Here is a 24,553-nt window from a genome sequence, read left to right as displayed (position 1 = left end):
AATAAAAGATAATGATAACAATAATAATAATAATAATAAAACATTTAAGTATCATTGATGAGAGGAGATTGTGAAGATACGTGGTTCCCAAATCACTCAGACACGGTATTAGAGGAAAAATAGAAGGATGATTTATTCTGCAAAACAGGATTAAATACAGCACGGCTCCTTAACGATGGCAGGTCCCACAAGTGAGGAAATCAGTTCAAATAAATCCAGTGGGATAGGGACAGCACAGTCCCCTTAACAGTAGCAGGTCCAACAAGTCAGGAAATCAGTTCAGATAAATCCAGTGAGATATGTTCCACAGCAACTCTCTGGCAGAGCATCACCTCTCCACCAGAGAGTTGCTGTGGAACATATCTCACAAGTCCAGCTTCCTGGGTAGCCTCTTATCACCTCCTAATCCCCCTTTGGGATCTGCCTGCCCAGGGGAGTTGCAAAAGGTCTTGATTGGTGGGCAGCTTACATTATCCAGCCCCCTCCCCTCCCCTACCTTCCCAGGTGTCTTCCCTCAGGTGACCCCTGCTGGGTCAGGCTCCTTGGCTGGCTGTAGAGCTCACTAGTGGACAATGGGGAGCAAACAGAAATAACAATGATATCTTAATTCACTTAACATCTGAGTGTTTCCTGTGGAGGTGGAATTTAACCCCTGAAGTACTTTTCCAAGGATATGTCAGATATCTCACTGATACTTCCTGATAACAACAAGGCTGAAAAGTGCAGTTCATGTATGGAGTAGATTAAGGGGTTGTAACATCATACCTGTTATTTTACAGAGATGTTTGCAAATGTTGAGGCAAATTATTTTTACTGGGAAAAGAGGAACGTGAAATATGTGCAGGGGAAGGAGAGGAACCAAAAATGTCTGCAGGAAGGGGGGGGGGGAACCGAATATATGTGCAGGGGGGGGGGAGAGAAACCGAATGTGTGCAGGGGGAAAGGGGGGGGGGTGACTGAAAATATCTGCAGGGGGAAGAGGGGATGATTGAAAATGTCTGCAGGGGGGGGGGCAATGGCTGTAGGAGGGGGAAAATAAAAATGGCCAATGTGTGTGGGGGACAGTATATGACTAATGTGTGTGGGGGACAGTATATGACAATGTATGCTATTAAGTGAATGTGGGGCTGTTTGGGGAAAATGAGGTCTATTTATTAAATGTGATTATGAATTATTTAATGCCTGGGATGGTTGTGGGAAATGGTTATTTTTATTAAACATAAATGCTATTTAATTTCTTTCTGAGGTTGTTTGGAGGGAGGGAAATAGATTTATTTATTAAATGGGAATACTATTATTTTAATGTTGGGGCTGGAGTGAGGCCTAATTTTATAACGTGGGAGCTATATTGAGTTAACACCGGTGCTAGTTGGAGTTTTCTAAATTTCATGTACCCATTTTTTTTTCCAAGTAGGGCCCCCAACATTCCAGGATCAAGCAGCAACTGATCTAAAGATACTAGCAGCCACAAATGGTGACAATGACAAGACAGGTAAGAAAGAGCTGGACAGTCTGCCAACTGTCCTGAATTTGGTGGGTGACTGTCCCGCTTAGTCAGGATTTGGTCTGACTGCAAGGACAGTTGGGAGGTATGTCCTACTTCACAATGTACTGCTTGTGAAGGCAGAATTGTGTGCACCTAACAGTAGTGCTCACAGTATTGTCTATGTATTTGTTGAAAATGTGTCTAATAACCATATTACATCATAGGAGCCCCCTGTCTTAAGTGCCTAGGGCCCCCTGAGCCTAAATCCAGATCTGGTTAGCAGGAGGGAGCGGATAGCTACTCCCAGTCCCTGGATAGGACACAGCCTGCAGAGCAAGCCGAGGAGCTCTAAATCTCATGAGATTTATTAATCTTGTGAGACTAAGAGCTTCCCTGCTCACTCTACAGGAAGTTCCCACCCTGATGGATGTCAGCAGCATCAGAAGCATAGATAAGTGCAGTGGGCTGGGGGTGTTGTAATGTGTATCTGGGGTGGGGGGTGGCATGATAGGGAGGGCCTGATAAATGTAAAGTTTTATTATAATGTATGTATCAATGCCCAATGTTGACCATGCCCCCAACATAATGTGGCCACGCCCTTGGCGGCACCGTTGCTGCGCAGCGGCACACCGTTTTTTCTTGCTCATCAACAGAGATGGGCCTGTATGCTTGAAATGCCAGGGCTGATTTTTAGTCCCAGTCCGGCCCTGCTTGATACACTTGCACTGCTCACTGTATTCATGCACGTTTACCACTGTGTCAACCTCGGAAGAACTGACTATTACCCAGCCTAATAAACAAACAACTGCAGCCTCTTACAAGAAATGTGAGAACAGGTAAACAGAATATTTTAACCAGAATGCTTGGGGTTTCCTAATGTAACACCCCTTTTGTAGTGCTGGAGCGTGTATGTAGTCATATCAATGCCTGTGTTCTGTCTATGGGTGGTCTGAATCTTCTCTCTTCAACAGTAGTGAAGTGCCTCCACCTCGGTCAAATCACACCATGGTTTTCGTTGGGTAGTGCCCTGGATTAAGCAACACCAGAGGAAGACTAATAAAGCCTCAGCCCCCCCCCCCCCCCCCCACCTTTTCTGGAGCACATGCACACACACAAAATCATATCATGCTGAATTGATTTTAGAATTTTATATAAAAATAGACTAATATAGTGTGTACAATAGCATAAATTTAACAAAAAAGAACACTACAGCATTTGGGGCATAACAGATCTCTCTGACCTATTAAGTAGAGGTACCTCTATTTTCCCTTATATAAAATAGTTAGTAGACTAAAATATTGATATCTGTAAATAAAAGGTACAACATCTTTACACATTGTTTCCCGGGAAACAAAGGGTTATTTAAGAGATATCATCATCATTGTATCAGATTTGAAGTAGATATAATTATTGCAAATTTCATGGCATATTATAACCTATTTAGAGTGTGACATTAAATCCAGGAGACATATAAAAATGTAATTTTAGCAAGCACACAAATTGATTTTGACATAAAATAATAAACTTGAATTCCACTCCCTTCCCGTGCTGGCAAACGTGTTAGCTGTACAAAATAGAAGCTGGCATAACACATGCTACACTTATTACATTTATTTGAAATATAACAGAACTGAAAATATCAGAGCTTGGTTTCATTCAGAGCGAAACAAGGTGGCTAGCGATAGGAAATACTTGGCCCTTATACAGTATAAAGCTATATAAAGGATCATTATCCACAATTTCTTAAAAGGGAATCGGCACAGATTGAGCAATGGGAGAACTTTCAGTCTGACTGGTATCAGCTGGCAATGCAAATAAATTGTAACTTTACCAGGTAGGGCCAGAATTCAGATAACACTTCAACTGTTGGTATCATTGGTGTTTAATACAACAAGAACCATAGGAAGTTCAGTTTAGAAAAGTCAGTGGTAGTCCTTTCTTAATGCAGGATATTGTCCAGGTCTGTATTTAATTGATTACATTAATATATTGTGTGCAAATTGAGTAATGCTACTTCAAACACGCTTAAGCCACATCTCCACAATATCCATATGATGCAACAATATACACTTATTACTACTGCAGCTAATCTGGAGAAAATACTAGTGATGTACAGGTAGACACATCTAAAGATGCGCCCAACAGAACGTATGCATGGAAATGACCATTTCTAAGCATGCATATCTTCCTGCTTACTTTCGGGTTGCAAATGCTAACTGTACATGAGCCTAGCTCTTCAGGACACAGGATAGTTCCTACAGCCTTGATAATTACAAAGAGAACACAGCACATTCACAAATAATTCTTCCACTCTTTCTTTAAAGTGTTAGATCTAGTTGATTTAAAGTCTATAAAACCAAAAAATGTCTTTGCTTAAATGTGTATTGCACATGAGGACGTAAATACGTGACACAGTGGGTTTATGTTATCCATCTGTGGGGGTTATGAGCAAAGTCAGGGAGTTATGCATGCTTGTCATACTTTCTGTCCCTCCCAAACCTGTCCACACATCTAGTGACAATGCCTTCAATGATGCCCACAAGCTATTGTATTGTGACTGGGTTATTAAACATTATCCATGATAGACAATGGATCTCTGGAAGGAGATAAAGGGATTACATGGAGAAGAAAAATAAAATAATGGCATATTTACATGGGGGTTGTAAACAGACTTACTTGTACCACCATATTCAAAGTCCTATAACAAACAGTATACATTCATCCCGCAATACTGTCCCAACAAATTTGACATCTATATATCAATCTTCACAAATTTATTCTCAAAAAATATATCTAAAGAATTATTTAAAAACAAAAGCAAAATCCATCCTAGCAAATTCTGCTACAAGACTAACACATACACAAATTCAGACATATTTCTAATACAGTTTCTTGAAAGAGTCCTTTTTAAAAAAGTGTCCAAAAAAGCGTTGGAGAAGGAGATTATATCAACAACAAAAAAAGGCCCAAGAAGAATTAAATAATAGCAAAGGCCTGGTCATTAAACCTGTCACTTAGGGAGGTGGACTAGAAGCGCTGGAATAAATCAAATATTTGGAAGAAACAAACTGACTCCTGTCAGACACTTCCACTTATGAAGAGTTACCTGGAAAGCTAACAAAAGAAAAGAAATTGTAACAAAAAAATAATTTCATTTTTAAAAAATCCAGAATCCTTGCATTCCAGTTTCTACTATTTGCCTAAAATCCCCCAAAACAGATCAAACAGACAAGGATGCCCAATAGTCTCAGCAATCAACTCAATCAATTGATTTTTTTCTTGCAAGACCAACCAACATCCCAAAGAAGCAACCTCAAAGACACATTCAATACTTTACAAATGCAAGAGAAGAGAAATGGGAACAACTCTTAAATACTATGAACACTTGACATCAAATCGCTTTACACATGCATTCACCATGCAGATGTGTGCGAACACACTTATTATATAAAAACTCTGTCTACCTTACAAAACAAAAAAATAACTATATTTTATGTATAGATTACATCTTACAGCATAACTACTTCTGGCACAAGGGCATGTTTTAGTAGCAATCACCAAACTAAATGGATAAATCTCTATATTAAAAAAAAGAAAAGAAGTCTCAGAAGCCCTTGAAAAAGTGAAAAGAATGCATAGAAAAAAATTGCTAATATACAAAGTAAAAAAACAAAATCAAACCACGGAGACTGTCTATCACTCAATATAATATCAATAGATGATATTCTAACGTGACATTGGTATATACTACAAATGGATGAAATCATCAAAAACATCCTCCCACAATGTCTCCAAGTCACCACTACACAGCATAGGAGAACCAGCATTCAAGAACTGAAAGAGAAACTTGAAGTGGATTAGAAATAGAAGTAATTTCTGTTCATCAATATGAGCTAAGGGGGACTTCTTTCCAATACATTATTTCGAAAAAGAGCTTTAAACATTGTCTGTTGTCCTATATTTTACCTGTATTTCTCTAATTTTAAGAGATTTTAGCTACACTAATTACAATGCTTTGCAAAGATCACATTTTCCACCATCTCTTTCCATTAGTTTTTTTTTTATTATCCCTCCATTTCTATAAGTTGCTTACACATCACTGTCATTTAGACTATAAGCTTATAAAAATAAACATATCCATACTTAATATGTATAGTTTGGAGCAGAGAAGGAACAGGGGGGACATGACAAACTTTCAAATATATCAAGAGTTTTAATAAGGTAGAGGAGTAAAACATTTTTCAAAGGAAGAGAAGTATTAGAACACGAGGACATGCACTGACACTGGAGGGAAGTAGGTTCAGAGGAAATATCTGGAAAAACTACTTCACAGAAAGGGTAGTGGACAAGTGTAATAGCTCCCATCAGAGGTGGTAGAGGCTAATACATTAGAGCAATTTAAACATACTAGGGATATACATAAGGATATCCTTACAAACAATAAAGGATCAAATAGGGTTTGAGGTTAGGTAGGTAAAAAAATGGGCAGACTATGCTGTCAACGTCTATATTTTTATCCCTTATTTGTTCCACTATAAAAACACTATTATCCACCATCCATACAGCTGTGCATCCTTACAGTTGCTCAGATCAAAACATACACTATTTACTGTACTATATTCAACTCTTAATATTTAGTTTATAGAAATATACAAATAAACAAAGGCTTAGGGGGTATTCAATTGACGGCGTGATTGCCGAAAATCGAGCGCTCGAAAAATATTACCGTTAATACTGTAATTACCTGCTGAATTTCAGCTCGCAGCTCCCTGAGCTGCGAGCCGAAATCCAGCGAGTAAATTACCGTATTAACGTTTTTACGCGCAGATTACCGAACGGTAATATTTTTCGAGCGCTCGATTTTCGGCGATCATGCCGTCAATTGAATACCCCCCTTAGTGCGCGTTTCATATTTGCCCATTTGAAGTACCATGACTCACGAAAGATAAAACATTTATTTCATATTTAATTAAGTGCTATACAAGGGTTTGGGGAGTATTTTTTTTTTTTTTTACAATTTTAGTATAATTGTCAGGATTTAAAGGCCTCCAACCATTATACTGGACACACTGTGGAGACTTTTCAGCCAATGGTTGGTAGTTCATGGGTGGAAGAGTGGGGCATGCAAGCTGTTTCCTTGCCGAGACAAAATTTGATACAAATTTAGCCATTTGAAGAAATGGATAAAGATAAAAAACAAAAAAACAATTATACACCAAAAAATAAAACCCAAATGATTATCAAAACACAAAGATGATTCTGCACACAAAAAAGCTTGAAAAAGAAGATTTGCATCCCAAATGTTAAAATAGCCACACAGGAAATCGTACAACTTCTAACGTATTTGGCATAAAAGACTCTACTGACTCAAGCAAAACTTAGGTGTGCGGAATTGTTTTTTTGCAATTTGATATATTTTGACTGTATTGGTAGGTACAGTTATTTAACAGACCATATTCTATTTCTAGTCTGGTGGGGTATTTCACTTACTTGTAACAAAACAAATTAATGGTTAGTGTAAGGCCTTTACACACTACAGGTTTTTTTTACCCGATTTGAGTGCCAATCACACTATAAACGACCATTAGGTCCGATATTACATTAGTGTGTACACTCCCAAGTTTTATTTCTCCAAAGTACATTGCATCATTTGATTTTATAAAGAAATTAATAATCTCTATAAGCAATGGACTAATGTTGTGCCAATTCTGTAGTGCATACACACTCACAACCAGTAGTGTAAGGCAGCTCTCCATAGAGTATACAGAGTCATGTTCTTTTCAGCCAATGGTTATGACAGATTAAGAGCACAGGTCTGGTAAATCTTGTAAAACGTGTATAGTGTACACATGCATTGGCATGCTTATCGGGACTTTCAGTCGTTGGGAAAATCATTAACGATATCACATTGGGAAAAAAATTTTGCAGCGTGCACCTAGTCTAAGACCCAGGTCATGTGCAAACTGTCTTTTTTTTTTTTTATTATTATTATTATAATAAAGGGACAATGACCACACAAGTACTCTAATAGAAACACACATTAAGGCAAAATGTTTGAGTCAAGGTAGGGGAATTACATTTGGGTACAGACAAAATGACTAGTATAATGCCATGTTTTGCTTGCCACAGGTCTAAAGCCACAACACTGAAGAGCAAACACAGGATGAGAGTGTTCAAACAAGTGTTGCCTGTGCCATTATGAATATATTTTTTTTCCAAAACAAGCCAAGTCTTTAATCTTTTATAATTATTAGTGTGAACACAGCGTACAACATACACTAGGTGCCATTTAACAATAGCTTGTAGAGAGCTAGAAGGCTGCTATGGACCATAAATAAAAGCAGACAGATACATGATGAGCAATGAGATTAAAGCACAGCCTCTAAAGATATTCTTGCTCAGAATTTGCTATACTTAATAAAAGAGACTTCTGGTACATTGCTCTCTGACACCTGGCTTTTTTCTTTTCACTGTGTCTATCGATTTTTCCTCTGTGTATCTTTTGAAAGGTCTACAAATTGCAATGAAATGGTACAGAGGAAACTATACCACATATTTCACATTTTATTGACTCACTTCATAACAGGAAGATAGGAATTAATTATTAAGTTATTTAAGCTACTGAAGGATAATGAAACACATTTTTACTTAATAATACCTAGAGCTCTACCTCTATACCGAAACGTTTTGAACCTAACAGAATATGCTGTTGTAAATGGTAAGAACGTAACAGCGGAGGAAATCTCGCTCCAAAGCAGACTGTCTCCTCAATCAATTCATCCTTTCATCCTAGAAAACGGCCCTTTCACAAGCAAACATACTTTGCTTCTCTAATATTCACCTAGTCTTCTAACCCTAGATGCCACCTCTGCCATCTGCACCATCTCTCCTTGCTCCATCAACAACCATGATTTTGTCACCTATTTCAAAGACTAAATTAGACAAGATATTTCCTTATACCAAATCCCACACCCCCCATCCACCTTTTCCCACAATCCCCAATCTCTGGTGACCATCTGCATTACCCAGACTCATCTAACATTGCTTTAATACATCTTGGATGCCATGGCTAAATTCTCTCTCTCTTGCTGATCCACATATACTGCACCAGTCTGCAAACCATTACACTGGAATCCCCTGTTCTCTAGAATTCAATTAAATGACTCGCCTACAAAGCCCTCCACAAGACCACCTGTTCATACATCTCAAACCTCATCTCAATGACCTGCATCTCTGGTTCTACCAATGACATTGTCTCTGGTAACCACCTCCCCACTTCAGACTACAAGACTTATCCCATGCTGCTATCTACTTATGGAATTCCCTACCATGCCACATCAAACTCTCCAACAGCCTTCAAATCTTTAAACACCTGTGAAAACCCATCTCTTTACTAGAGCTTACCCTACTCCCATCTGTACTACACAGGTTGTCCTCACCACCACTTGGTCCTCTTGTCTTAGCTGTGCCTTCTATAAAGAAGATTGTAAACTCTCTCATTTGCAGGGCACTCCCTATTCTTTCTTGTCATGTCTATTTATTTTGTCAACCTTGTGTGTCTGTTTTATGCATGTCCTGTTTTCCTCACTGTCCGATGCTTCAAAGCAATGATATTTCTGACTAAATTGACATACCAAACTTAAAGAAACCTACAATTGGCTTAAAAGGTCCAAAAGGCAAGCTCAATAACTTGCATCACTATTACTTTAACATTGTAAATGTACTTGCTAGGTAACCATGGGCATTCTGTAATACCAATCTCACTGTAACCCCTCTAGCAGTGGTACAGCTGCTTTGGTTCTTGTTACATGTAGTTTGTGTGTATTTTGAAGGATCACAAATAGCACAGATGATTCAATGTCCAAATTATTGGTGTCATGAAGATTTCCATGGCCTTTTCTATTTCTGACCTGTTTTTCTAACCTTTCCAGTGCACAGGGAATGGAGGAGTTTGGCACCCACCACTTATGCATAGTTGGTAAAGCAGCAAACTGTGGGAACAGGGACTGACTGGCAGAAGGTACTGAAAGACACATTATCATCTAGCTTAGTATATGAAAGTAAATCACGGACACACTCACCACCATGTTATATGCATCTGGGACCTCAATTTCAAACTGGAACTTCCCACCTTGGTAATAACTCTCATCTGTAAAGCAGAGGAAAGTGGGTTTAAGAGCTGCAGTCACACTTAGCTGCACATTAGAAATTTATCATAAAGAGTGTGTTCACCCATATAACACTGCTAATATGAACATTTCTCTAATCTTTGTGCTCAATAAGCATATCCACATCATGTATAACTCATCCAGCTTTGTTGTTGTTCTTATAATTAACTAGTGACCGATATAAGCTTCCCAAGCTGCTTCAATCACTGCTACATCAACTAATCAGTTTACATCAATAGTAAAAAATAAATGTTATCTTTTAAAAGGGAGAAAAATATATCTATCAATAGAGAGAGATGTATATATGTACATCTATCTCTACATAGATATATTAATAAAAATGTACTTAACTCTGCAACATGTCACTCACAAAGGTGTCTTGTCATAGCAATTGTAAAATGCAGCTATAGCACATGCTTTGAACACAGCAACAATGGAGATATAAATACTAACAGCATAAACTAGCTCAACTAAAGTTATATTTTCTAGTACACTATATGGAAAGGTGGGTAACAGCTTCCAAGTACAAATATGCATAATATCTCATGCACAGATTAAAGTCTTACAAACCCAAATCAAAGTGACTTAGTAGGAAGTAACTGCTTTAAAGCCATCTACAACAGAACAGATACATAAAGCTCTACCTCTACAGTTAGCTTAAATACGTAATTATTTATTGACCTATTTCAGACTTCGGAGTGGCATGCCCTCTGAAGAACTGGGTCTGATATCCCACATCTCTCACCAAGCCGCTTGCCTAACCTCTCCGCAGAGGCTCATTTATATTTAACACATAAGGATATAAATAAATAAGCAGTGGGGTCAATGCAAAATAACTCCGAACGAAATGAGATCCAGTTTTTGTCAGCAAAGCCAATTTCTTTGTGTAGAACAGGCGGAGAAGTTAATATACCAACAATGATATGCAAATGTGCAACAGCGTGTTCTCAATAAAGTCATCAGCTCATTAACATGCTCACTGGCCTTGTGTGGAGAAACCGTCTGAGCACATCATTCACACCCAACTGAGCATCTCCAGGACGCAGCAGAGGGAAGAAACATGCAGCTGGGTGGCAAACAAAACAAACGAAAAAAGCCCACATGGAAATGAGATTTAAAGACAACCTCAAATTCTCGGCTAAAATCAGACTGATACCATGGATGATTTAGCTATGGCCAAACAACATGATGGTGACGAGATGCTGTTACTAAGCCATTCAGAAAGTATGCAGTGTACCATAATAAAAAGTATACATGTGCTAACAAACCTAATATTGATATGATGTTTAATAGAAGTTCATTGCATTTTTGTAGTTATTTATTGATGTTGTTAGTTTATGTCTGTAAAGCAGAAATAGGCCATTAGAAAGCAAGTTAACAGAATGTCACTGAGGACTGGCTCACTTGTTAAAAAATGTGAAGCTTATGATTCTTGCAAACTTACCATTCTCTTAAAAATACATAACTTATATGATGGCTGGCAGTTATTGCATCCCTCCTCGATAGTGTACATTCATTACTTATTGCCCCATAACTGTTACTTGTGTGTAGATGTTGAGGAAAACACCACTCACAGACCAACGGAGAATCCCGTGTCCCAGGCTGATCATGCAGCGGAATTGTTAGTCCTCAATGCTAGTACCTACTGAAATATGCTGGCTTCTTAACTAATCCCTTCTGCTTAAAGAGAGGATTGCACATGTAATATTAGAGATCCAAATCTCCTAATAATACACTAGACATTGCATAGCCAATAATCTGGGAAGCTCATAAAGCTACCATTTGCTGTATATTCATGAGCTTACAATAGCATTTGCTATGGCAGCACAAAATGAAACATTCAATTGTATAAAACCAATATACAGAAACCAGTTGCATATATAGAAAATTACATTTATTAAAAATTCATAAACTACCAATATGTGTTATTCCACCACAAAATATTTAAAAACTGATCTGTTACTGTACTTGACACAGCTTATAATTCTAACACAGTAAGTTTTTTTTCTTCTCCTAAAAAAACAAGAGAAAAAATATTTTTATGTTTCATTTTTTGGAATTACAGAGGTCCCTCCAGGTGATTTAGCCAACATAGCACAGAGATGGTCAGGCATATCCCAGTCTCGCCTCTCAGCTTGTCTTTGTCATCCGGTTTAGCTGACCATTAACAAACCTTACAAAGATTAGAGAGACATGTGTGGAGAGCTTCAGATAAAGCATGAACTACCAAACTTTAAAGTTAACAAGGACAAATAAGAAATATTATCTCTCAATAACTCACTGACTACACAGAATTACTTTTGCATTCCACTGGCATCCTCCCTAAATTAAATATCTTGCTACCTACCTGACCAAAACAGCTAGTTCTCAACTTCTGACAGGGTCAATAAAGAAGGATTTACTTAAGTGGGACCAACTATTCTCATCATGAAACAGACATATCACTGCAGTAAAAATAAACATCCTATCAAAACATTTATACCGATGTCAAACGCTTTAACTTGGTATACAAGTACTGAAAATCTTGCAACTTACAAAAGCTAACGATATTAAAAGTCCTCTTGTCACATAGAAGAGCCAAAATACATATGCACATTCTACATAAGCATTGGTGGAGGGCAGTCTAGGCTTCCCTGATCTTCTGAAATACTATGCAGCTGTACATTGTACATGTTTCTATGTTTCAGTCCCTCCGACGAGAATTTGGGTTGACATAGAAGCAGATTTAGCTGGGCTTCTCTCTACACACTTCTGTGGACCAAACCCAAAGACCCCTCACACTTGTGAAACTACCACCTACACTAATTTTCTCGCTATCAATATGGGAGCATTGGACATGCAGCTAGAGTTTGATCTCAAACCCTGCCACAAAAACCCTCTTTGGGATAATCAAGCCTTCCATTTTTAAGCATAAACCCTTCATCATTTGGATTGAAAAAAAAAAAAATAAATAAAAAAATAAATTAAAATTCCTACTGGACATGGCTCCTATCTGGTATTTCCCAACATTCTGTGAAAGATAGGCAAACTTCCTATTCCAAAACTACTGTTTCTACCAGTATTTTTAACATCAACATCTTTATAGCTCTGTAAGTGCACTCTGGTGACAATGCCCATGAACTTTGCAGTGATGCACATAGTTGTGGACACTTCTTTCGGTGTATTCAAAGCATGTCAACGCACAGTGTACATTCCCATTAAGGTTCCCACTAAAGTGCCATTACAAAAAGTGTTGTGCTGTTTGTTTACACATTCATTTCAATGGGGTTGTGCAGAATATGTAGAAACCACAATGAAATAAAGGGGCCATTGAAAAGAATTGAACTCCACAGCATTGTTAATTGTTTGTGTTCCACACACATCACTATAGATTCAATTAGTATATTATAAAACGTGACCAAACAAAAGAATCACTGAGCATTAGAATTCAGCAAAAGGCAGCAGAAACACTAGATAACTATCTGCAAAGTTATACCTTCTTTCCTCACACAACACACTGGGCTCTCTTCTCTTGTACCAAACACTCCACAGAGATGATACTAAAGTGGTCAATGGTTTGATCACGAATAAACCTAAGAGGACACTAGTCACTTCTAATTGTCCTTCACAACTCTGCTGCATTTGACTAGCCAGTCTCTCCTCATAAAATCACTGCATTCCTGTGAGATCCTGGTTCTCATCCCATTTAAACAGCTCCTGTAATGCTTTGTTCTCTGGATTCACCTCCTCTCTGCATCCTTGATCAGCTGAAGTACCACAAGGCTTGGTCATAGGCCCTCTGCCCTTCTCTATCTACTAGTCTTGGAAAACTAGTAAGCTCCTTTGGGTTTCAGCATCACCTCTATGCAGATGATGCCAAAATGCACCTACCCCTTACAGATATTTCATCACCAATTTACTGAATAGTGTCCTGCTATTTCATCTCTGATGTCCAGTTGCCACTTCACAATATATTTCAAAAGCGAATTTTTTCCCCACCAACTGACAGAAGCTACCTATCTAATATTTATTTATCTTTGTTAAGACCCAGTCTCGTTTATGTTTGTTCCCAATTGTAATGCACTGCTGGATATGCTGGCAATATATAAATGTTAAATAAAATAAATACATTTTATTCACATAAATGCACAGGCTTTAGAATAAGCTTTGCTGGTATTTATTTAGTGTTCCAGATTTTTCTTTTTTTCTTAAAAAGGTATTTGTGCTGATCGACTTTTGTTTTTAGATTTGGGAAGAAAAGGATTGCTCACTTGTATATACCTGCTACTTGCATGCCCTGGCAACATGCAAGACTCTTATGCAATCCTAATGTGGGCATATAATCATTTCCTACATACACAATTCCTACATCTGAAAAGTAAAACATTTGCATATGAATTCCTTCTGTGTGATTTACAAAGTCCAAGAACAAAATGACTACAGAACAGTGGGCACAGACTTGTATTGTTCAATCAAGTAATTTATTTTATTATATGAAACAAACTATCATGTTCTACTGCACAGTAGAGGATGAATCACACATACACCTACAACAGCTATAGCTATGTGATCAACAAATAGCTTGTTCTAGAATCTCAAAACTAGAAAGCAATTCCTCTTACATACCACTGTCCGGCTTTATTTTTCCAAACGTCTGAAGATAGAATAGCATAAAAGCTGTCCTACAGAGAATGACAGTCAGTGTGATCGCAGATTTATTGGTTTTAGATATGTATAACTAAAAACAATGCCCCAGTAATTAAACACATACAATCTAATATTTGTTAATATGTGGGTTCAACCTGCCTCACTCAAATACATGCAGATAACTCCAAATCTTCTAACACGTAAAAAGGAAACTTAAAAATAAACCTAAAGCAAAGTACACAAATCTATGCACAACCATTACCCGGATTCAGAATATAAACAAAACTCAAAATCTACACACAGACCTGTGACTATAGACTGCCTGATTCATTAAGGTACGTAAATACAGATATGTGGCGTATTATGCGTAAAATTGCACTGCGCATGCCCAGCAAGTACATCCAATACATCTTCCAACGCAAAGGACACTTACGACAGTCTACGATTTCATGGGCGGAAGAGGAACGGGGCACATGCAAGTAGGAAATGTCCAGTAAGGGCGTGCCAAGGTCGAGCACACACAACGGTCCGATTCAAGCTCTGGGCATCTCTGAGGCACTTGATTTTCAGCTATAACACTTGCACAAGGTACAGGGCAAGTGTAAGTGCTGTGTGATAGTGATGGCGCTCAGTATGCATGCTACAATATGTGATTACAATTAGGAGCAACTGTAAAAAGGAATTTATTTACAGTATGCATTGAGAACATCTCGACAAATGTATTTAGTATAAGTATTTTTTATTTTTCAATGTCTTTCTTAATAATTATATTAACAGAAGACAATAATTGAATACTTTTTTTTTCTGTGTTTTCTACTGAGACTTTATATTGTGCGTATGTATTGTTCGTATCCAGCAGTGTGTTGTATCTGTCTCAATATGGCAAGTGCCATATATGTGCACAGCGTTCCTTCATCTGTATTCAACAAGAGACGTTTCTTCAGATCAATTTGTAGTTGAATACAGTTGTGCGTATGCCCAAATTATATGCTTTTTTAAAAAAATTATGTTCGTTTTGCATGCTTTGATCAATCAGGCCCGCAATGTGTAAATGATTTATCACAAAAATGTATTCCATGTCTGGTCCTGTTCAGTGCTTGGCTATTAAATCAGAATTGAGCAAGGTTACCATTCATATAGTCCTCTAGGAAAAATGAATAATGTGCTGGAGGGTCAGGTAAATAATGAGAACTTCATAATTTTATACTTCATTTATTGGTTGGTATGTGATCTTAGAAAATATATTGGGACTTCTGTGGAGGTGACTTAGGACATTTGTGTTAGAGTTTAGGTAGGTAAAACAAGGTGACATTACTTGAACCTAGAAGTGAGATGATATTACAAGTGTTAGGTACACACAGGGTTTAATTTGGGGGTGGATTAAGAACGCCCACAACAGAAGAACATTTAAGGTGCTTAAACAATAGGAACTAGGCAAGTGGTTTTACTAGAAATTAGTGGAGAACTAAAGCTTCAAACAGTATGTTAAATTCAATGAAAACCCTGAACTGTGCACGTGGTGATTTAAAATCTACCTTGCCAAGAAAATGTCCTAATGGTGACCTTATTCATTCCTTTTATTACACTTCCTATTACTGATTAAAGACAGCAGCCTTACGATCTAAACACCGACCTTTAAACAAATAAAAAATGTCTAACTCTTCCTGCAAAAAAACATGATTTATTGTTAAATATTTCTACATATCTGCAGTGTACTGCACTATATACTACAGTACATAATCACCAATGGTAACAATTGCACTTGAAGGGAAATTAACTTCACTAGTAGCTAACAAGCTGGATGAACCGGTCATTTAAAATTTATAAAACATTTTTACACAAGTGTACACAGGACTGCCACATAGAAGCAAATGGTATATCGGACAGCTTTCATGTAAAAAGGAAAGACTATAAATAAATCAACGCCCTAGTTTCTCCTGTTAGAATAATTAAAATTCTTTGCCATTTTCCTTCCCGATACCATTCGTACGACGCTCTAGACATGAAAAGAACATCAAAATTGCCCATGCACTTTTAAATCACTGAATAATATTACAATAAACTGAGGAATCCTGCTCAAAGTATGAGAAACATGTTTTTTTTTATACTTTCACTCCTTTCTACTGGTGAGCATTTGATAAATTAATGCAGGACACATTTAGTGTTCATGAGATAACAGGCTCATGAAAAAAAACCTGACTTTTTGAGTAGGAAAAAGTGTGAAACTAATGAGTTTTTACAATCAGATTTTAAAAAGCATTAGAAGTAGATTAAAAGCTGAAAATTTGAACACACACACACACACACACACACACACACACACACTATATGTGAACAAATTAATAGCCCTTCAGTTTTATATGGGTTTCCAGTTTTGTTTTTTTTTTAAAATAATTTTGTTGGTATAATTATATAAAAAAATAATTTGGTATATATGTTTGTTATGTGTATTTTTTACAGGTTATGTCATGCCCATTGACAATGAGAGGAGGTAGATTTTTCGATAGGATTTTGTGCTTGTTAACCTACAAGGAGCTGATGCACATGACAGATATGACATGACTTATTTATAAATACAAGGATTACTATGGTTGCTTGGAGACTGACTGATGTACATTTAGGTTTATAGCTTATGTATGTCACTTTTGTAAACACGATTCTGTTGTTATATGGTCGGAATTACTATGGTTTACACCGCTATGTCCAGACGTTCAGGAGCAGAGTTACATTTTTATCCATTTATCAATCGGAGGTGATGCGGCTGCGGTGGAGTGTGCTATGTATTAGGTTTTTCTGGTTTTAGATGGTGTTTAATGGCTTTAGTTTTGTGCATTATGTATACAGTGGCTCATAAATGCTACTATTATGGTTATAGATGTTGTATATTATAATTGCTGAGTGACATTACCGGCATTACTATATTGGCTTTAATATTGCCTTTAACAACATGTTATGCAGTGTTATTTCGTCTTGTGTACATTGACCTGGTCTTTGTATACATTGAACTGAAGGACTTGTGACCCTTTCTGCTATTGGTACTCCACGTTTGCTTCCCATGGTACAACCTGATGCGAGTTTGTTATAGCAAGTACATTAGATGGCTGCAGGTGATACGAATTTGATGCAGCACAGGTGCTAGTTGGTGATTGGTATAAGGCTTTGTAGGGGTATTTAGTTATACAATAATAGAAAAAAAATTGTCAATACCAAGAGTATGATGGAAATTGAAAAAGGGGGCAGTACAACCTTAGAAACTTCACTCATCATCATCAACATTTATTTATTTATATAGCGCCAGCAAATTCTGTAGTGCTTTACAATCGGGAACAAACAGTAATAAAACAATACTGGGTAATACAAAGGGCCCTGCTCACAAGCTTACAATCTATGGGACAATGGCTTGATGGGCAAGTGCTACATCATACTGCATATTTGTAACCTTTGCATTCTAGTTGGACAAAGTATTTAGTGAGCTGTATGATCAGTTACACAGCAATGTTGGTCAGAAGGTTGCTGTCTTGTGTTAGCTGTGTAGAGGGTGGTAATAGGGTAACCTAGGGAGACTAAGAGGGTGGTAGAAGAATATTATAAGATTGTCTGAAGAGGTGGGTTTTCAGAGAACGCTTGAAGGTTTGAAGACTAGAGGAAAGTCTTGTGGTGCAAGAGAGTGAATTCCATAAAGTGGGTGCAGACCGAAAAAAGTCCTGTAACCGGTAATGGAAGGATGTGATGAGAGTGGTAGAGAAATACAGATCTTGTGGAGAACGGAGGTGTTGAGTTGGGAGATATTTTGAGACAAGTAAGGAGATGTATATCAGTGCAATTTTGTTGATGGCCTTGTATGTTAGAAGAATTTTATATTGGATTCGTTGAAAACCAGGCAACCAATGTAGAGACTGACATAGTGATTCAGCAGACGTAAAACAAGGAAAATTAATCAAGCCGCTGCGTGCAAAATAGACTGTAGGGGCTTGAGACTGATTTTGGGAAGAAAAGTAGGGAGGAAATTACAATAGTGTATGCGGGAGATGATGGGTGCATGAATTAAAGTTTTTGCAGTGTCTTGTGTGAGATATGTACGTATTCTGGAATTTTTTTTTAGATGTATGGAGCATTATGTAAATATAGAGTTGATGTGGGGAAAAGAGGATAGTTGCAAGTCAAGGATCACACATAGACAGCGAGCTTGCGGGGTAGGATTTATGGTCATGCTGTCAACAGAAGTAGAAATGACAGGTAGGAAGCTTCTATTGTTGGGTGGGAATATTATTAATTCTGTTTTTGAAAGATTGAGTTTGAGTTGGCGAGAGGACATCAAAGATGGAATAGGAGAGACAGTCAGTAACGCGAGATAACACAGATAATGGTCTATGTGAATGGTATAATTTACAAAGAGATGAAACTGAAATCCAAAAGAGCTTATTAGTTTTCCAAGAGAAGTGGTGTAAGATAGAGAATAGCAGAGGACCTAGGACTGAGCCTTGTGGTACTCCAACTGATAAAGTAAGAGGAGTGGCGGTTGTTCCAGAGAAATGAACACTGAAAGAGCGATTAGATATGCAGGATGAGAACCAGGATAGGACAGTGTCTTCAAAACCTAGGGATTGTAGAGTCTGTATGAGGAGAAAGTGGTCAACAGTTATGAATGCAGCAGAGAGATCCAGGAGAATTAGAAGAGAGTAATCACCTTTAGTTTTAGCTGTTATCAGTTCACTGGCAAGCTTGGTCAGCACTATGGAGTATTGAGAGCGAAAGCCTGTTTGCACTGAATATTGCACTGTATGACACTGCAGAATCTGTAGCACTTCATAAATAAAGGAGGATAGATTTTCTTTTTCCCTGGGAGGGAGTTTTGGTAACAGTTTGCATAATGTCATCATTACTACTGGCATGGGGTAAACACAACAAAGCATAATTCCTTTTCTTGCTATTGTGTTTCTTGGCAATGCGCAAGCACTGACTCCCTATCAGAAGTGGCAATAAAACTGCCCATTTTCTGCTGTAAGCATTTTAAGACATACACCAGATTTTATCACAATGAATTGCCTGTGTCACTGATGGGTCAGTGGAAGATGTTTTTACGAAAAAGCTGAGATAAAGTGTAAAATCAGATATGATCGCGATCATGTACCTAGGTTTGTAGGGAGAATTTTTTACAGGTGGGAAGCTGTTGGTCGAGTGAACATTCTTAGCAAACTACAGAGTCACTGTTCACAAAACCCCTAGTTTTGTGAACATCTTTCTTTTTTTATAGCGCCACTAATTCCGCAGCGCTGTACAAAGAACTCTCACATGTAAAACAGTCCTGATGTCCACTCACTCATTATTATTTAAGCCAGAGGTGCTCAAACTGAGTCATCAAGAGCTACAAATATATTTTCAGGATTTCGTTAATCATGCACAGGTGAGAATCTATTTTTCTGGGTCAAAAATGATCCCACTCGTTTCTACAGGCAGATATCCTGAAAACATGAACTGTTGGTAGCTTAAGGACTGTGATTGAGCACCACTGACTTAAGCCATAAATGAGGCTAAATGGGCACTATTGGTGCTGGGATTATTGTGACTATGTAAGTGGGTGTATGTTGGAGAATAGGATCAAGTAGGCATGTGGTAAGAGCAGAGGGAAGGAAGAAAATTCTTAGTTGTAGTGCTAAAGAAAAAAGGACTTATTGTTGGGAAGATATCTTTCTGCAAGACTGAGAGATGTGTCTGGTTAAGGGAGAAGTTTTAATATAAAAAAACCCTAAAAGCAAACCAACTAAATTTTGACTATTCACGCTATAAGTGCCACTACCCTCAATAAACAATATTATGCAATAAAAAATGTAAACAATGGCACTTTCAAAACCTAGAAACAGGGATGAAGGTATTATGTGTGACAACAAACAGCAGGTGACTCAATGCTGCTAACTAAAAGCCCTAATTTTCAAACACCATTTATGTATTGGAATCACATTTTTGTATCGTATGATAAGGGAGAGATCTTGTCCAACGGCTTCAGACTTTAAATCCAGAGTTCAAATACAATGATCTTGGCAGGTTATTTAGCTTCATTTATGACTTGTATATTTCTGCCTTTGTATGCACTTATGTGCCCACTGCACAGACAGCCCTCATGTGTTCTAGCTGCTCAGCACCGAGTGATCTGTTCTATATAATTTGACCATACGTGTGTGGCTGAACTGGAAAATGATACTAGCTCTTGGCCTGAGCGACCACTTTAGCTTGTTTATGGCCAATATCAGATATTCTTAAGTTAACATGCCAGTGTAGCCATATCTAAATCAGACTGCAAATCTCTTCACAGTGTAGTGAAAATATTTATCTTTTGCATGTGTCTGTATACAGGTCATTAGCTTACATTATTTTGTGGACTAATCGGTATGGTTTTAATAGCTTAAGGCAATGGTTACCAAACTGTGGGCCATGGCTCCCTGTGGTGCCGCAGCAATCACACAGGGGATGTAGGGCAGGCAAGGCGGAGGGGGCCACCAAGCTGTCCCCACTGCCTGTCACCCTGTTTGTCCACCAGTCGGACAAAAAAACAAAACAAAAAAAACCCACTTACATTTATGGCGTCCAGGTGCCCCCTTCCCTTTTCACCGAATGTTGGACGTGACGTCATCACGCCTGACATTTTCAGTGAAGAGCGTGGCAGTGAGTAGCCTGAAGATAGAAGACTGAGGAGAACACAGAAGACCGAAGAAAAAAGGGCAAGTAAAAGGTATGACAAGAGGCACGAGGTATAGCATATGATTGACACAGGGTGATGTTGTGAAGGGGCACACTGCAAAGGGGCACATTGTGAAAAGGCGTAGTGTGACATGGTGACGGGATACATTGTGAAGGGGTGCAGTGGTAAGATGAAAGGGAACAGTGTGTTGGTGAAGGTGCCTAAGTACTTATCACGTTATGTTAACCCTACTACTAAACAAACAGGACTAAACATTAATTATTTTGGCTTAGGGGTACCTTGAAAAAATTATGGAGACCCTAAGGGTGCCTCGTACCGAGAAGGTTTGGGAACCACAGGTTTAAGGAATGTATTAAATGATTAGCACCAGAGTACGAGGCACCCAAGACATTTATTTCTAGAGACTCAGTCTATAATTTTGTGAATTATTGTAAATATTACTCTGTACCAAGTACATGCACAAAATCTAAAATCCAAATTTAAAGCACCCCGCTTTAAATTTGTACATACATTAACCCCGCTTTTCTATTGTACATACAATAACTAGATAATTTAAGAGATTTTATATTTATTTTTGTTCCTGTAGGCAGTGTCGGACTGGGGCATTAAGGGCCCACCGGGGGGACTGCAACACTAGGGGCCCACCAGAGAGGGTGTGGCCAGCCATCAAAGAGGCGAGACCCGACACTAGAGGGGGAGTGGTCAGCCCATGAAGGACAGCTAGCACCATAGTGTAGTATATAAAGAATGCAGTGTGTATATAAAGAATACACAGTCTTGACCTGCCCCTTAGATTGGGCAAGAAATCGGGATTGTCCCACTAGACTCAGAACATTTGATAGACTGTCCTACCTGTTCTTGTCACTTTCACCACCTGTGGCTGTTGCTTTCTTTAGTTGCGGCTTGTCTGCATCCTGGAATGTTGGGGACTCTATTTGGAAAAACACAAAATGGGTACATTTTGAAAATTCCAACCAGCCCCGGCGTTAAATCAATAGGACCCACAATTAATACTTAGGCCTTCCTCCAGGCCCAACATTAAAGTAATAGTATTCCCATTTAATAAATAAACCTATTCCCTCCCTCCAGACAGTCCCGGCAATAAATTAATAGCATTTACGTATAATAAATATACCTATTTCCAGCAACCGTCACTGCCAATAAATAATTCATTTTCACATTCAATTAATAGTGCCCAAACCACCCCATCTTAAATTAATAGTCCACACTATAAAATTAAATTACCCCACAAACAAAATAACACCCATTAGTAAGACACCACCTACCACACACACATTACATTGCCACAAGACGGATGTGCCATCACACACACATTACTGTGCCCCTTCATCACCATGCTGTGCCTCCTTATGATCACACTCTGCCATGCTGTCTGTGCTCCCCCCTTCACACTCGGCCATGCTGTCTGTGCTCCCTCCTTCACACTCGGCCATGCTATCTGGGCTCCCCGCTTCCCACTCGCTGCCATGCTGTCTGTGCTCCGCCTTCAATCTGCAATGCTGCCTTTACTACCCTTTGCTTCCGTTCTTGCACTTACCTTTTCTATCGGCTTCTTTCTTCTCTTCTTCGGTCTTCTGTCTTCTCTCTTCTTGCCGACTAATCTCTGCGTTGCTTCTCACTGAACGTCGGGCGTGATGACGTCATGCCCCAAATTCAGTGCGAACGGAGCAGAGAGGAGTCCTTTTTTTTTTGTTAAAGTTACCTGCTCCCCCCACCAACGAAGAGGGTAGCAATCAGGGTCGGGGCCTATCAGGGGATAGCCTGGCCCCCCAGTGGCCCAGTCCGACCCAGCCTGTAGGGACATGTATAAAGTATTATATATACACAAATTATTCATCTCTCTCTTGCAATTTCTCAAACTTCACCATGGTTTGTAGATAATTTAATACTAAAATAAAATGTGATGTAAGCTGAATCCTTCTGCTTTATATTTCCTTCCAACAATTGCTCATTTTTGTTGATTAATAAACTCTAATGAGGACCAATTAGCTGTTATGTGGAAGTTCAAGCAGATAAATCATTAACAATCCTTATAATAATTAATGACATAAAACATAGACAGGATCATGCAGGATAAAACAGCTGTTTTATTACATTATGGACTAATTCTCTATGACAAGCCATGGCACCAAAAGAACTGTTATTATTTCACTGCTGTATTCCTAAACATTTGGTGGAATTTTGCATATATCCCGAAAAAGTATTAATAAATATTTATGTATTGTTCCTATACACTGTGTGTGTTCTTAGTTTGTGTGTAGGAGTTTAGATAAACAGGGATATGCAAATCGTACAGTGGGTATTGCAAGAGATTAGAAAGTAGCCTGATAATGTTTTATCATATTTGAAACAGATTAAAATTACATATTGTTGGCCTGCTTATGGCACTGAGGATATGGTATTATGTCTAAGTGACCCCTTCTCAATCTTGCAACAGGCAATATATGCTTTTACAGAGGTTTAATCCATCATTTTTCTAACAGATGTCTGTATTCCTCCCTCATATATCACTTATATCTCCCATTATAATGATTCATCGGCTTCATGTACTCTGCAATTTGTATCTGTAAAGATGCCAGTGCCTTTCTGTTGGATCATATTGATCCATTTCCAGCTCATATGCAAGGAAATTACTGGCTCTTAATAGCTCCTCATCATGTATAGAATCCGTTGAATAAAAATTGTTCTTTTTGGCGTCGTATCGGGGTGTCTGTATTGGGTCACCTTTATGAAGCGAATGTGTTTAAGTCTTTTGCGCAGCTTCAGCGAGATTTTCAAATAATGCATTCTATCGTTACTTGCCACTTGGGCATGCCACTCAGTCGCAATTCGGCAGCTCTCCTCCCACACTTTGTTTCCCCCCATAAGATCACTTTTGAGAACTATGGGCAGACTCAGAGACATCTCCATGGTATATACGGAGCTTAACTACCACTATGCCATTAATAATTTGTTACCCTTTAAAGCTAAATAGGAATCATAATCTAACCTAACTCATCTAATTCAACTGAGAAGATAATGGCTGCTTTGCATTGATCCCATTGTAACCAATTGTTTACGGCTAATATTTTTCTCTCTGTCTAGTCTGTCTTGTATATCTATGTTATACTGCCAGTCTTGTATATCTATGTTATACTGCCAAAAGTGGTTAACATGGTTCATCAGTCCTGCTAAACTGTCAGAACCATTTTCCGTATTCTAACCAGTGCAAAGCCCTGCTCGATAAGGTGGCTTGGCTGGTGTCTAACTTTCTATTTCTTAAAACTATGTCAGATGTCACATATGTAATATTTAGTTATTACATACAATGCATGTCTTAAAAATACGAATCAGATGTGAAAAACTCTGGCACAGTCGGGGAGAACATTGTGCGCACAACGCATGGTAAGGATACAATCTCAGTCTGTGTTACTAAGGATCATTTCTCGAGACCTGTAATATCGCAAAGTATTAAAGAGAAAAGAAATAAAAATAACTGCAGCACTCTGGTGGTGTCTCTTGATGCAGAAAAGGCGTTTGACAGGGTCTCATGGTCTTTTATGAGAGCCACCTTGG

General features: G+C 38.3%; 1 protein-coding gene across 2 annotated transcripts in view; it reads right to left on the bottom strand.

Annotated features, from left to right (window-relative positions):
- The window catches only part of UBE2F (ubiquitin conjugating enzyme E2 F (putative)), a 169,108-nt gene that overhangs the window by 85,092 nt on the left and 59,463 nt on the right, over nt 1-24,553 (bottom strand). For both annotated transcript variants that reach the window (XM_075180344.1, XM_075180345.1), the window contains exon 5: nt 9,568-9,635. In XM_075180344.1, coding sequence (XP_075036445.1) covers nt 9,568-9,635 — 68 coding nt within the window. The remainder of the gene's footprint in view (nt 1-9,567; nt 9,636-24,553) is intronic.

This window comes from Mixophyes fleayi, chromosome 7 (assembly GCF_038048845.1).
Source record: "Mixophyes fleayi isolate aMixFle1 chromosome 7, aMixFle1.hap1, whole genome shotgun sequence".
NCBI classification, from domain to species: Eukaryota; Metazoa; Chordata; class Amphibia; order Anura; family Limnodynastidae; genus Mixophyes; species Mixophyes fleayi.
The sequence above is the reverse complement of the archived record's forward strand: the minus strand, read 5'-3'. Positions and strand labels throughout refer to the sequence as shown.